This window comes from Carassius auratus, chromosome 16 (genome assembly GCF_003368295.1).
Source record: "Carassius auratus strain Wakin chromosome 16, ASM336829v1, whole genome shotgun sequence".
NCBI lineage: Eukaryota > Metazoa > Chordata > Actinopteri > Cypriniformes > Cyprinidae > Carassius > Carassius auratus.
The window spans coordinates 16,010,480-16,023,294 of record NC_039258.1 but is presented as its reverse complement, the minus strand read 5'-3'; the positions used below and the strand labels follow the sequence as shown (position 1 = coordinate 16,023,294).

At 37.2% G+C, this 12,815-nt stretch overlaps 1 protein-coding gene across 1 annotated transcript; it reads left to right on the top strand.

Annotated features, from left to right (window-relative positions):
- The first annotated feature begins 1,618 nt into the window (after window positions 1–1,618).
- LOC113116296 (uncharacterized) lies at window positions 1,619–12,306 on the top strand. The gene is made up of 2 exons (XM_026284375.1): window positions 1,619–1,652; window positions 10,239–12,306. Exon 2 carries the CDS (start codon window positions 10,252–10,254, stop codon window positions 12,265–12,267), a length of 2,016 nt encoding a protein of 671 aa, XP_026140160.1. The 5' UTR covers window positions 1,619–1,652; window positions 10,239–10,251; the 3' UTR covers window positions 12,268–12,306.
- The last annotated feature ends 509 nt before the right edge of the window (window positions 12,307–12,815 follow it).

The window sequence follows — 12,815 nt, the reverse complement described above, 5'->3', positions numbered from 1 at the left end:
CATAGAGGAACATCTCTCTCTGGGCAGCTGCTACATCACATTTATATTTAGGTTTTAGCCATATCTTAGCCTTTACACCTCCACCTGTGAATTTGCAGTGTTTCCAGATGTTTTAATATACATTTTCAATTCATGCATAAAAACAACTGGATGGAAACATAAATAGGCCTACTGTTACATTATGTTTAGAGTTTTTTTTATTATGCTAATGTGATTACATTTTTATATTGTGCATTCTGTAGAATTTTTTTTATATATAAAAATACATTGAAATTTACAATAAAAAAATACAGTCAGGTTTTAAGACATCTGATGAAACTTAAACTTAAATTTAAAATGAAAATATGAAAATGTAATTTAATAATTTTTTTGCAAAGATAAAGGAAAAAATATGTTTGCAGTTACTTATTAACAAGGTCACAATCAGGTATACTTAAGAAAAATAAAACTAACAGAAGAAAATCTAGCTTATATTGTTGTGTTACTTTTGATCCAGCTGTGTGTTACTTTCGTCCCAACCGATGGGGTCGAAAGTAACAATGTTCATCTTATGTTCAAAGTGAAATTATACTGAAGTCTTTCTACATTTCTACAAAATACCACCTGGTATTGTTAGACCACACTTCTAAGTTACTGGCCACAGCAGAAATATATCTCTGTATACAACATTATCTTTTAAAATGAAGTTTTTCTGAAAAATGGTACTTTCGCCCCTGCTCTCCCCTACCTCATACTGGCCTTTTTTCAGAATTGTCATCAAAAAGAGCTGAATGCTTGAGAATCATATATTTAATATGTGACTTCATATTCAAAAAAATCTATAATCTGGCCAATCAAGCCAGAAGTGTAGATTGTTACTGGCCACACTGTTGTTGAATTTTTTTCTTAATGCAAAGGAACAGAGACAGAAAGTCCTCAAGGTTTTTTTTTATTTATTTTTTTTTTCGCAAGAAAGGTCAGCAGTCATACATGTTGGCTGCAGAGTGTGACAAAATAAGGAACACTTTGACTCAGTATTTATATTCCAATCAAACCAGGATGCTTCTGTCTCCACCAATCATGATGCATATTCAAATAGTGTCCATTTAAGGTATTTATGTGCCTACTGAATGCAAATCATCTTGTTAGAAGCTATGATGTAGAGTCTATAAAGTAACATTTCTTGCCTCTCACACACACACATGTCATAAATTTATTGTTGTTCTTTTAGCACATCAAAATAATTCAATCTTATAAAGCATACTGATGAAGCATTAAGAAAGTTTAAAAAACACTCTTTAGTAGAGCAAAACAAATAATAATACAAAAGCACCAAAAAAATGTATACTCACTAAATATTTTTCTTTACAAAATGTTTTTTTTTTTTTTTTTGTCTTTTTTACAAAAAAGATAATGTACAAGAAGTTGGAAATTACAGCTGGAAAACAGTGACAAATGATATGATATTAGCAGAATTTTCTCCTCACACCTTTACCCCCAGTGGTTTTCGAGGAGACAGAATATCTGAGTCAGTGTTGTAGTTTCTCCTCCCCAAGTCATTCACCTCCACCCCTTTCAGATGTACATAAAAACAGAAACATCCATTCACTTCACCACTCTACCATTCAACGAGATCTCAACTTGAGACGAAACTCTTCTCACTTTCCAACAAGGTAAGAAAATTTGATTAAATCACTTTTTATTATGAAACAGCAAATCAGGTCCCACTTTACATTCCAATTGGCATCTTTAACTACTATGTATTTGGTGGAATGGAATCTAATGGGTGAAATAATGTGTGTAGGTCTGCAAACTTCACTTACCTAACCCAATTTCAAATGATCATTACATTTAAACTGTATTTATTTTTAAAGACTGATCACACAGTTTGGTTAGATATTAATTTAGATATTTGATTATTCTGGACATCCCATACTTTCAAATACTCATTCATTATGAACCCAGTATCACTTAGAGCCTCATATGGCCATCACAGGTGTCACAATCATAACCCCGTCAGTTCTGATTTTAGTCAGGGATGCAGTATGAACCAATATCGGGAATTTGTCTATCACATGTCCAAATCACATGACTCATTTAAAAAATTTTGTTTTCTAAGCCACATTGTTGGCAGGTGCTTAAGTCAGTGAAAGACATAAATCAAAAGGTCCCCACACAATCTATTAGCCCGAAAACCCGAAAATTGTCTCTGAGCAATTTATGTAAAAACAACATATTATAGCCTATGACCTTAAAGACTTTATATAAAACATCAATGTTATGTCATAATATGTTAAATTAGATACCTCATGTGAGAGAGAGAGAGAGAGAGAGAGAGAGAGGCTATATCAATCCAAGTACACAATATATAGGCCTATATGACCATAGGAATTTTAAGAATCATATGCTATTTTGTTTGTTTAGATAAATAGTTTAGAACGGTTTGACCTGTTAAACTAGGTTATTTACAAATCTTTAAAACACCTGATTAATTTCTAATACTATTAAATTGTAAAGTAATTACATTTTGAAATCTGATTGGATGATAACTTTTGACAACGTTTAATTCAGGTGGAAAATAATTAATCTGTACAGCGCAATGAGCACAAGAGAGAATTAAGCATAGACAGGACACAGTTTGAGCGAAAGGAGAGACACGTTTTAGTGCGCTCACTGTTTTCGGACGAGATCAGCATAGATCTGAGTGCACGGTTTTGTGTGAGAGGAAAGAAAATCCGTGCGTGAGTGAGAGAATAGGAGGCTTTAATAAGCTCAAAAGTAAATTTCTGTAATGACACAAAAACACAACATAATATATAACAATATTTCTGAAACTGTCAGCATCATCAGTGTGTAAGGCGGGGTGCCTGTATGCTGGTGTAATGTGCTGTTGTAGCAATGTAAAAATGCTCAAAACAATACAAATCAGTTTGTCTTGAAACACATCTTCAGATGCACCTGAACACATCATCAGTGATGTTACCTGAGGTTCTCGGGTGTTTCGGGTCTTTCAACATCAGACACCCTCGCCCAGGCAACCCAGCCGCGGCTGATCAGACCGCGACTTGTGTTCAGGTAGCACTCGCTTGCCCCTATGGTGCTCCTCTATGGATCCAGAGCCATCTTAAGGCTTTCTCGGCTGCCTCAGTGATGTTCTTGATGGCCCTGCTCCTTGTTGTTCCTGTAATACCTAGCGCAGTAAAGGCTTTGTGAAGGGAGCGCCCCACAAATCCTCTGCAGCCAACCTCGATAGGCATGCATCTTGCCTTCCAGCCCTGTGCTCGGCAGTCTGTGACCAGATGTTCATATTTGGTCATCTTTCTTTCGTGGGTTTCTCCCAAGCGGTCCTCCCATGGCACAGTCAGCTCCATGATGATTATGTTCTTGGTGCTCTCTGAGACTTGAATGATATATCTGGCCTCATAGTTGTGCTGACAATGTGCTGGCTCTTCTCCTGCGCTAACAAATGCAATTGAGCAATTGGTGTTGCTCCCTTGTAATGGTTGGTAAACTGTGATCTCTGGGTTTTGCACTTTGTGGGTGAAGTCTGTGTGTTACGCGTCAGCACTGATTAGTTTGTGGGCGTCTCTGTTAATTGTCATCAGCAACAGCTGCCACTCATTACTTATCCCTATATAATGGCTTGTCTCACGTCTTGTGTTCGTGAGAGCATGGTTTCATGTTTGTAACCCATGCCTTGTACCGACCCTGCCCGAGCGCTGTTGGGCAGGAACTCAGAATGTGCTCCAGCGTTACCCGAGCTGGGCACAGTTGGCAAGTTGGTGTGTCTGCATTTCCCCATGCACAGAGGTTTGCTGGGCTAGGCAGGACGTCGTACACTGCCCGACTCAGGAAGGTTATGCGGTGTGGCTCGCTTTGCCAGACCTCCGTCCAGGTGACCTGGCAGTCCATGGCCTGCTCCCACCTGGTCCAGGCCCCCTGTTGCCCCATTCCAGCTGCTCTACTCGTCCTTCCTTCCTCCACAGCAGCTCTGACCTCTTCCTGTATTCGGCTGCGTTTCTCCTTCCCCTTCAATTCTTTATGTCGAGGAGGTGTTGGGAACATCCCCAAGCCTGCTCTGCCTCGATCCGCCACTCCCACAAGCTCTTTGTGCCACAGACGTGCCTGTGCATCCAGCACAGCGGCTTGGGCGCTCCACTTTCTCCCTGTCTTCACCAGCACTCCTGCCTGGGCCACCTTTGGGTCATTGGAGTTTATATACATCACCACCTCGCGTGCCCGAGTCACTTTAAACTCCTCTTCCAGGGACTTCAGCGGCAACCGGAGCATTGTGGTGTTTCCATAGCGGGCAATGTTGCTGAGGCTCCTGGGCAACCCTAACCATCTCCTGTGACAGCTGCTGACCTTTCTTTTCAAGGTCTCCACTGTAGAAATGGGAACCTCATACACAAGAAGCGGCCAGAGTATTCTTGGCAGGACACCATGTTGGTAAATCCACGCTTTAAACTTGCTGGGGAGGCCAGAACGGTCTATTGCTCTTAACCAGCTGCACAGCTCCTGGCAGTCAAATCAAATCAAATCAAATCAAACACAACCCACTATCGAGTCTAAGACTACTTTGTCTATGCTAGTAATCTCCTTTAAAGAAGCGTCTGAACCACAGCGTCAGATGTAGGCAATGGACTGCAGACTGAGGTGAGTCATAGGCAGAGCAGCCAATCACAAATCGCCCAAATTCAAACAACGGGAACCATCCTATGGAACCATCACACGCATCATGTACTGTAAATGCATTCACCTGCTTTCTGTTGGCCTATTGAAGTGTGCATGTGTGATATGTGACAGGAACGCATTCCTAGTGCAGATTTAAGTGCTTACAGACAGAGTGAGCATTTTGCAGTAAAGAGAAGCAAATATATCTCAGACTCTTGCATTAAAAAAGAAAATGACAAAGAAAATGTGTTCTCATCTCGTGCAGTAGGAACAGAAGGGGTTCATTCAAAATGCTGCTGCATATACTATGGGCTGTTAAATAAATAATGTTAAATAAAGCATGCCGGCAGGAAACTTATAAGTCAAATACGCAAATGATTAGCTAGCCTATGTTTTGACGTCACTATTGGGAAATAACCTGATTTATCGTGCACATCAGTAAGCTGATAACTCACAAATGTCAGCTTGTTAAAATAACCAATTTGTCCCGTTTACATGCACATCAGTAACCTAAAAATTATTATACTTAATTGTATTTAAAATATATGTATTTCATAATAAGTATACTAAAATAGATTGACATGTCTTCACTAGCTGAAAATATATTCTAAATGTAATTATTTTAATGCTTTCATTAAGCACAAACTTGTGCACTACAAATTCATTTATAAAATCACAGTAAAATACACAGCACAGCGTTTTTGAAAATTGGTGCACAAATAAAGCTGCTCTTAATTTTCATTGATGACTGCAGTGTTAATAATTTAAATCATAGCCCTATAATTCATTATATAAATTAATAGACCTGATTAGAAAAAAAAAAAAAAAAACTTTTTACAAACCATTTTTGATGACACATGATATGATACAACTCAGGGAGAATGGGGGGGTTATCATGGGACTCCCTGCATTGCATGCCACGTCCCCTATGTCACTGTGTGGAAATAGTTGTTTAAAATTTTCGGCACTTTATCTATTGTAAAAAATGGTTAGAACTGACAATGTTTTAATGCCAGTTGGCATTTAGAGCGACTGGCACTTGATGAAAAAAAAAAAAAAAATTAATATTAAATAGATATGCACGGAAGTTCTTAGCGTCCATGCATTATAATTTTTTCCCTTCTTGTTTTCTCTTTATAACGACTTATTTTTCTCGTTATCTCGACATAACGAAAGTAGTTTTCTTGTTATAATGACTTATTTTTCTCATTGTCTTGACATAACAAAGTTTGTTTTCTCGTTATAACGACATGACAGTTTTACTGTTGTTATAATAATGAACTAAACTTTGACAGCCATCTGATGGACAACCATGCAGGCACTCTCACTGTAGCCTATATCTCAGCAAATTTTGTTTCGCCTAGATAATAACGTCTACAATACTGTACATAAATAAAGTCTGATCAATCACTGTTGGTTTTTCCAGAGACAGTACACAAAACAACACCGCGAACACAGGCGGAGCGCCTTCAGAAGGATGCAGAACTATTCTAAGATCTTTAATTAAATTTAATTAAACTTTTAATTTTCCCTTTATTTGAAATAATATTATATATAATTTGTAATTTTTAGTAGTCATTATATGCTGTGGCAGATATCATGTTTGTTACAAGCTTCTGTTTGAAAAGAGCGATCATGTGTAGGCCTACGTGCAGTGTATGTGTGTGTAGAAAAACAGTGTAGTGCAGTGTATGTATGTGTTATAGAACAAAACTGAATTAGATTAGCCTATGCATTTTACATATACATCACATTTCTCATCAATATGGTTAAGAATAAAGATTAATAATAAGTAAAAGAAGCATATCACAAATAGCCTACATCATTAAATCCTGTCCTACTGTAGATAAACAGAACATCTCCGCTTATTAACTAACAATCATGTGCCTCAAAGAAGCACAAATAAAGATATAGGTACAAACAGAATACAGTGACGTCAACCTTGGTTTTGATAAGCAGTTATTTTATGACACAAAACGCATTGGTGAAACTCATGCATCTAGCAAGAACTTAATACACAAAATAATCATATTGATTCAAGCATTTAACATTTATGAATTAATTAAATGTCAATAATTAACAAGACTGCACAAATTATAGCGATCACGAGGAAGGTCCACGTGGCGCAGCTTTGTAACTTCTTAGAGAAAATTAAGTTGTTATAACGAGAAAACAACTTTCGTTATTTCAAGATAACGAGAAAATTAAGTCGTTATAATGAGAAAATGACTTTCGATATGTAGAGATAACGAGAAAATTAAGTTGTTATAACGAGAAAATTACTTCCGTTATGTCGAGATAATGGGAAAATTAAGTCGTTATAATGAGAAAACAAAAAGGAAAAAAATTATAATGCATGGCCGCTTAGAACTTAGATATGTGTAAAAAAATATTTTATATTTTATATATTTTATATATATATATATATATATATATATATATATATACAATATGTGTGTTAACCAAATAAAATTGACAAACAGTAAGTCTTTGAGAAGGGGTTTATCAAGCTAGGTGGTGCATTAGAAAAGGGGCTCATCTCCTGTTTCCAAAATGCATCACAAAGTACTTGAAAAAACTGTAAACTAATTCCACATTGCACAAGGTGCAAACAATCTTGCGCCTGTTTCACACCAATGTTTAAGTTTTTTTCAAGTTTGTAGGTGTCAAGGTACAGAAACCAAATAATTAAATGTAAAATAGCACTGGATAGTCTTCAGTGTAAAAATTAAATATACAATCAAACCTACATTTATTCAGACACCTTCAACATTTCTCACATTATTACAGTTTTGCTATATATATATATATATATATATATATATATATATAAATAATATGTGGTGTCTAAATAATTTTTGGTTTGACTGTTAAAACTACAAAGTAATTCAGTCAAGAGCAGTGAGTGATTTTCTTTCATTTTCTTGGATTAACATTACAGCAGCCAGTAGCTAAATTAGGCGCGGTCACTTTAAGAGACGACGAACGCATCCAAGATAATACACATCCCATTTTTTACCTCAACTGTTTACATTCACTAAAGAAATAACTGACAGTTTTTTTTTCGAGCATAATTTCCAAGGTGGATATTTTGACATATTTTGTATGTATTTGTCGGCACAAGAGCAAAAATAAGCAAATTCGAAGTGTTTTGAGACGCCTTTCTCTTCGCAGAAGAGAGCTTGGTTCAGTGTCGCTGTCCGTGATACGCGGCTCTCTCTCTCTCTCTCTCTCTCTCACCAGTAACCAGCTACTCCGTTCAGCTTTTCTGCGTCTTGTGTTTGGATGCTTTAATGTTTAAATCGACAAGCGGTAAGGCGTTAAAACATGTGAAAAAGATAAGCTTTCATGACGATGCGCAGCAGTGGCCCGTCAACTGTCCTGAGCATCTTTTTAGGCTGGCCTCAGCCAGTCGGTTATATAAAATTTCCAGGTGAAAGTCATAGCTTTCTTAGTATAGATCCAGCTCCCAACCCAACTTTGAGAATAGATTAGATATTTTTTAGTCTTGTGTTAACACAGCATGTTAATGCCGATAACGGCCCACCACTAATATATATATATATATATATATATATATATATATATATATATATATATATATATATATGTATGTATAATTTGACCTTTTCAAAGCTGCTGTATATAAAAAAAACACAAGGTGTCTGAATTTCCATGCTCAAGCTTATAGGCGTTTTTTCAATTTAATAATTTTTTTTTTAACACTCCCTATGAACTGTTAGCCCCCACCACCACCTTAGCACCCCCACTGGGCTTGAGCCATTGAAATGCAGGCTAATGCAGTTATTAATGCAGTCTAGAGAGAAAGAGAGAGAGAGAGAAATTAAGCGCATGTAAATACCTGTGTTTATGCTTCCCTCAACAGTGTTCAGCTGTCTACTAATAGTGAATCTTTAAGTTTAAATGCTTCAACAACCTTGCTACTGAGAAATGTTAGATATATTTATTTGCTCATTGTCTTTCTGGGGTTTTGGTTCTTTTACTGATATAGAATATCCGGGCCTGATTTTCACTTGTGATGTTAAATACATTTCGCAACATGCCAGAAGGAAACATACAGCATATATTATCCTTTCATGCAGTTATAAATGCAGCGGTTTGAATGAACCTTCTGCGGCACGAGATGAGAAAACATTTTTTTTTTTTTTTGAGTCATGAAAGAGTTGTTTTTTAATGCAAATGATTTGCTTTGTCTAGATGTGCTTAAGTCTGCACTAACGATGCATTCCTGTCATGTATCACACATGCACACTTAAGTAAGCTGACAGAAAGCAGGTTATTGCATTTACATGGTGTAAGGGGCAAAAAACTGCCTGTGTCAACCAGTTTATGCTTATGCTGTTTATGACCTTGCTCCGGTAAAAAAAAACGAGTTATCGTGTTTACATTACCATGCATGTTTTTGGTTTATTAAGCATGCTTGGATGTTTGAATGCTTGGTACATTTCTGAAAAAGCTGAGTTGTGTGTTTAACTTGTGGTTTTGAAGTTTCCATTTTTGGGGAATTGCCAGGCCACGGTGAAAGAGTGAGGGGAAATGGTGCTCAATATTTGAAGCCTTAAAATGTGACAGTGAATTCTGGCATACCAAGCAGACTGCTTTTCCATTTCTTTCAACCATAAAATATAAATCCTCCCATTTAGGTAGAAATGTTCAATGATTATCTGCATATGTATGGTTAGCTGTATACTTCCCAGAATCTGGAATGATGATTCAGTCAACCAATACCGATTATATCAATATACAGTAGATGCAACTAAAAAAGTAGCAGAGGACACAAGCTGCTTCAGGAAAAGTGCATTAGCCAATTTGTCAGATAGCTTACTTATTGCTTTACTTATTGAGATGTTACTCACCCTCATGTGGTTCCAAACCCATAAGACCTCTGTTCATCTTTGGAACACAAATGAAAATATTTTGGATGATATCAGAGAGCTTTCTGACCCTCCACAGACAGCAAGGGTCCTACCACTATCAAGGCACAGAAACTTAGTAAGGACTTCATTAAAATGGTCCATGTGACAGCAGTGCTTCAACTGTCATTTTATGATGCTATGAGAGTACTTTTTGTGCACATAAAATAATAAATAATTACTTTATTCAACAATTCTTCTCCCATTAGTTACCATTTTCCGCCATTATCGAGAGAGTGCTACAGAGCATGTGCCAGCTTTCCTGTGCTCATAAACAAGGCTCAGCACATGCATGTTCTACACCATTTTTGGGTAAACTAACCCTTTAACTTATTTAGGTATTCTCCATCAAAAATTTGTGTCAGTAAGATCTTTAAAGGGATCTTTCATTAAAAGAAAAATCTAAATTTACTCACCCTCAAGCAATTCAAGGTGTATATGATTTTCTTCTTTCAGACAAATACAATCATATCTTAAAATGGCTGTTCCAAGCTTTATAATGGCAGTGAATAAGTGGTGATATTAAGCCCAGTAGAAGTCCAATAAAGTGCATCCATCTTATTATAAAAAGTGTTCCACATGGCTCCAGGGGGTAAATAAAGACCTCCTTGTGAAGTATCCGCATTGTGAAGTAATTTTTGTTTTGAACAGGAACAGAGAAGTCATGAATTCTGCAATCTCAAAATCTACTCAAAACCTTACCACTGCTGAGGACATGAGGAACCAAACCAAACTTATAATGCAGCCTTATGCCAACTGGGAAGAGTATCTGACTCCAGCACCTCTATCCATAGCAATCCTGGGAGAACTGGTTTTCATCTCTTCTTCAACAGATTTCTCTATCAATAAAAATCCACCTAAAGATGGCTATAAATTCATCAAATACCCTGATTCCTTTCGTGCTTGCCTCATGCAAGTGTGTAACTCTGGCTGGTGGGCATTTAATGAAGCTCATACGAGCATGGATCAGATTCGCCTCCATACTGCCCAAGTTCCAGATTACATGAAAACTGCTGTGAAGATTCTGTTCCAAGGCAATGATGAAGTTGTCAAAGCTCATCTTCCCGATCAGCTGAAAAATATCCAAGATATTGCAGATGAATGTCTTGAGTTGTCTGATGCAACTGAAAAGCGCTTCACTGATGTCATCAAAATCATTCAAGAGCTGCTAGAAGCATGTGTGAATGCAGAGCACTTTTATGGGGAGGAGATGGCAGAAATGAAAAAGAAAATAGAAGAGGGCAAATTGAAGGAGCAGTCAGCTCAAGAGACCAAGAAAAGGACTGAGGAGGTAATGAGTACCATGAAGAAGGAACTGGAAGAGGCTCAAGAGAACTACAGTAAAGCTGTGGGTTCTCTCCCTAATGGATGGGAAATGATTGGCATGGATTTAGTAGCTGGAATAGCACAGAGCATTACTGGCATGATTACTGGAGCAGCATCTGTTATTACTCAACCAATGATAGGTAAAAGAGATGTGGTAGCAGAAATACAGGTGTATAGTAAGTCTGCTGAAATTTTAAATTGTGCACAGAAAATCCAGGAAGAAATGAATGTAAAGGATGATAACATTGACTGGAAAAAAATATACGATCAGAAGAGCAAAACTACAAACACTGATTTTCTAGCAAAACAGTTCAAAAGAATCAATGACACTTTAAAGGGAAGCTCTGACTGCCCGGCAAAGAAACAAGTTCTGAAGTTATGTCAAGATGGCATAGAAATATGTGGACAGCTCGCAAAATATGCACCAGATGGCAAATGTGACAAAGACAAAAGCACCGAGATAATAAAAGGGGTCTTGGATCTGATCAAGTCAGCGCATGATTTTGATTGCAAAAGTAAAGACAAAACAAATTCTCCAGCCATTACTTCAAATCCACCAATGATGCATAAAGAACAAACAAAGTCAGAGAACATGAGTCCTTCTGCGAGGGCCACAGAAAATGCAAGATTCTCCATAGAGCAGAACCGAGCTCAGCTGAACAAGACAAGAGAGACTTATGACAAGTATGTGGAGAACTTTGAGAAGAATCAGAAGGAACTAACTGAAATCCTGGTCACTATGAGAAATTGTGAACTGAAAGAGATCGACTTCAATACTACCGTACAGATGCTGGTCAAAGGAATGGATGCCATGGGGAGAGTGAAGGAACAATGGGAGAAGATGGTTCGCTTCTTTCAGATGGTTTCCAACATTGTGAAAACCAGCCTGAGCAAAACTCTCACAAACTTTGTCTCAACATCAGAGAAAACACAAGCCCTCACCTACAATGCAAACCTCTTCTCAAAAGATCTGCTGTACACTCAAGCCTTCCAAGCCAGTAACATTGCTAGTCTGGTCCATATGATCTCTGCAACGTACACAGATGTTTCCAACAAGTACCTGATGGACCGCGTCAGTTCACTGGGCAAACTAATGGCCATGGATACAAGTAAGCCAGAATTCGAGCATGAGCGAAAACTGCTCCAGAACGGCTGTGATGAGGCACAGAAAGGCATCTTAATGCTTGTCATTAAGAATAAAAATGAGTATGACAAGAAGAGCATCGCAAGACTAGAAAAGATCGATCAAGAGTTGCTTGCAATTCTACCTGCTGCTCCTCCAGAAGAAATCAGAAGTATTCAAGAGGCTGTTCAAGCTGGATTCAATGAGGGAGAAGAAGCAGCATACATCTGAGGGAATGCATTAAGATGTGTTTTTTCTAGTTTTACATCGGTAAGCACCAGATGATAATATAATTCATATTGAAGCTTTGTTTTTCTTTAACATGTGGTCATGATAGATCACTTTAGACAATTACATTATTTGACATTGTTTCTTTGGAATTCAAAATTGTATATTAATTTGACAATCATCGACAGACATTGTCTGTGTGATAGTTTTGTCTGTTCAAACGGTTTAGGATTTCTGTATTTAAATAACTGTGTATATTTCTTTTCAGAAAATACTTGAAAAGACAAAAGCCTCTTCTTTCCATCAACCATTCCTGTCATCGGTCAACATCTGCAGAATTTTTTTTTTTTTTTTTTTTTTTACCAGAGAGTAATTGTGGAAATCCGAGAACATCTTTTTAAGTATATGAGTTGTAGTGGAATTTTATTAATGGTGTTTGCTTTTAAATTTCTCTTTGAGTTTAGATACTTCTTTTTACTTTACCATTAAGAGTGTATTTCTATTGAGGCATATGCTCTAGGCAAATATTACAGGAGAGAACAATTATTACT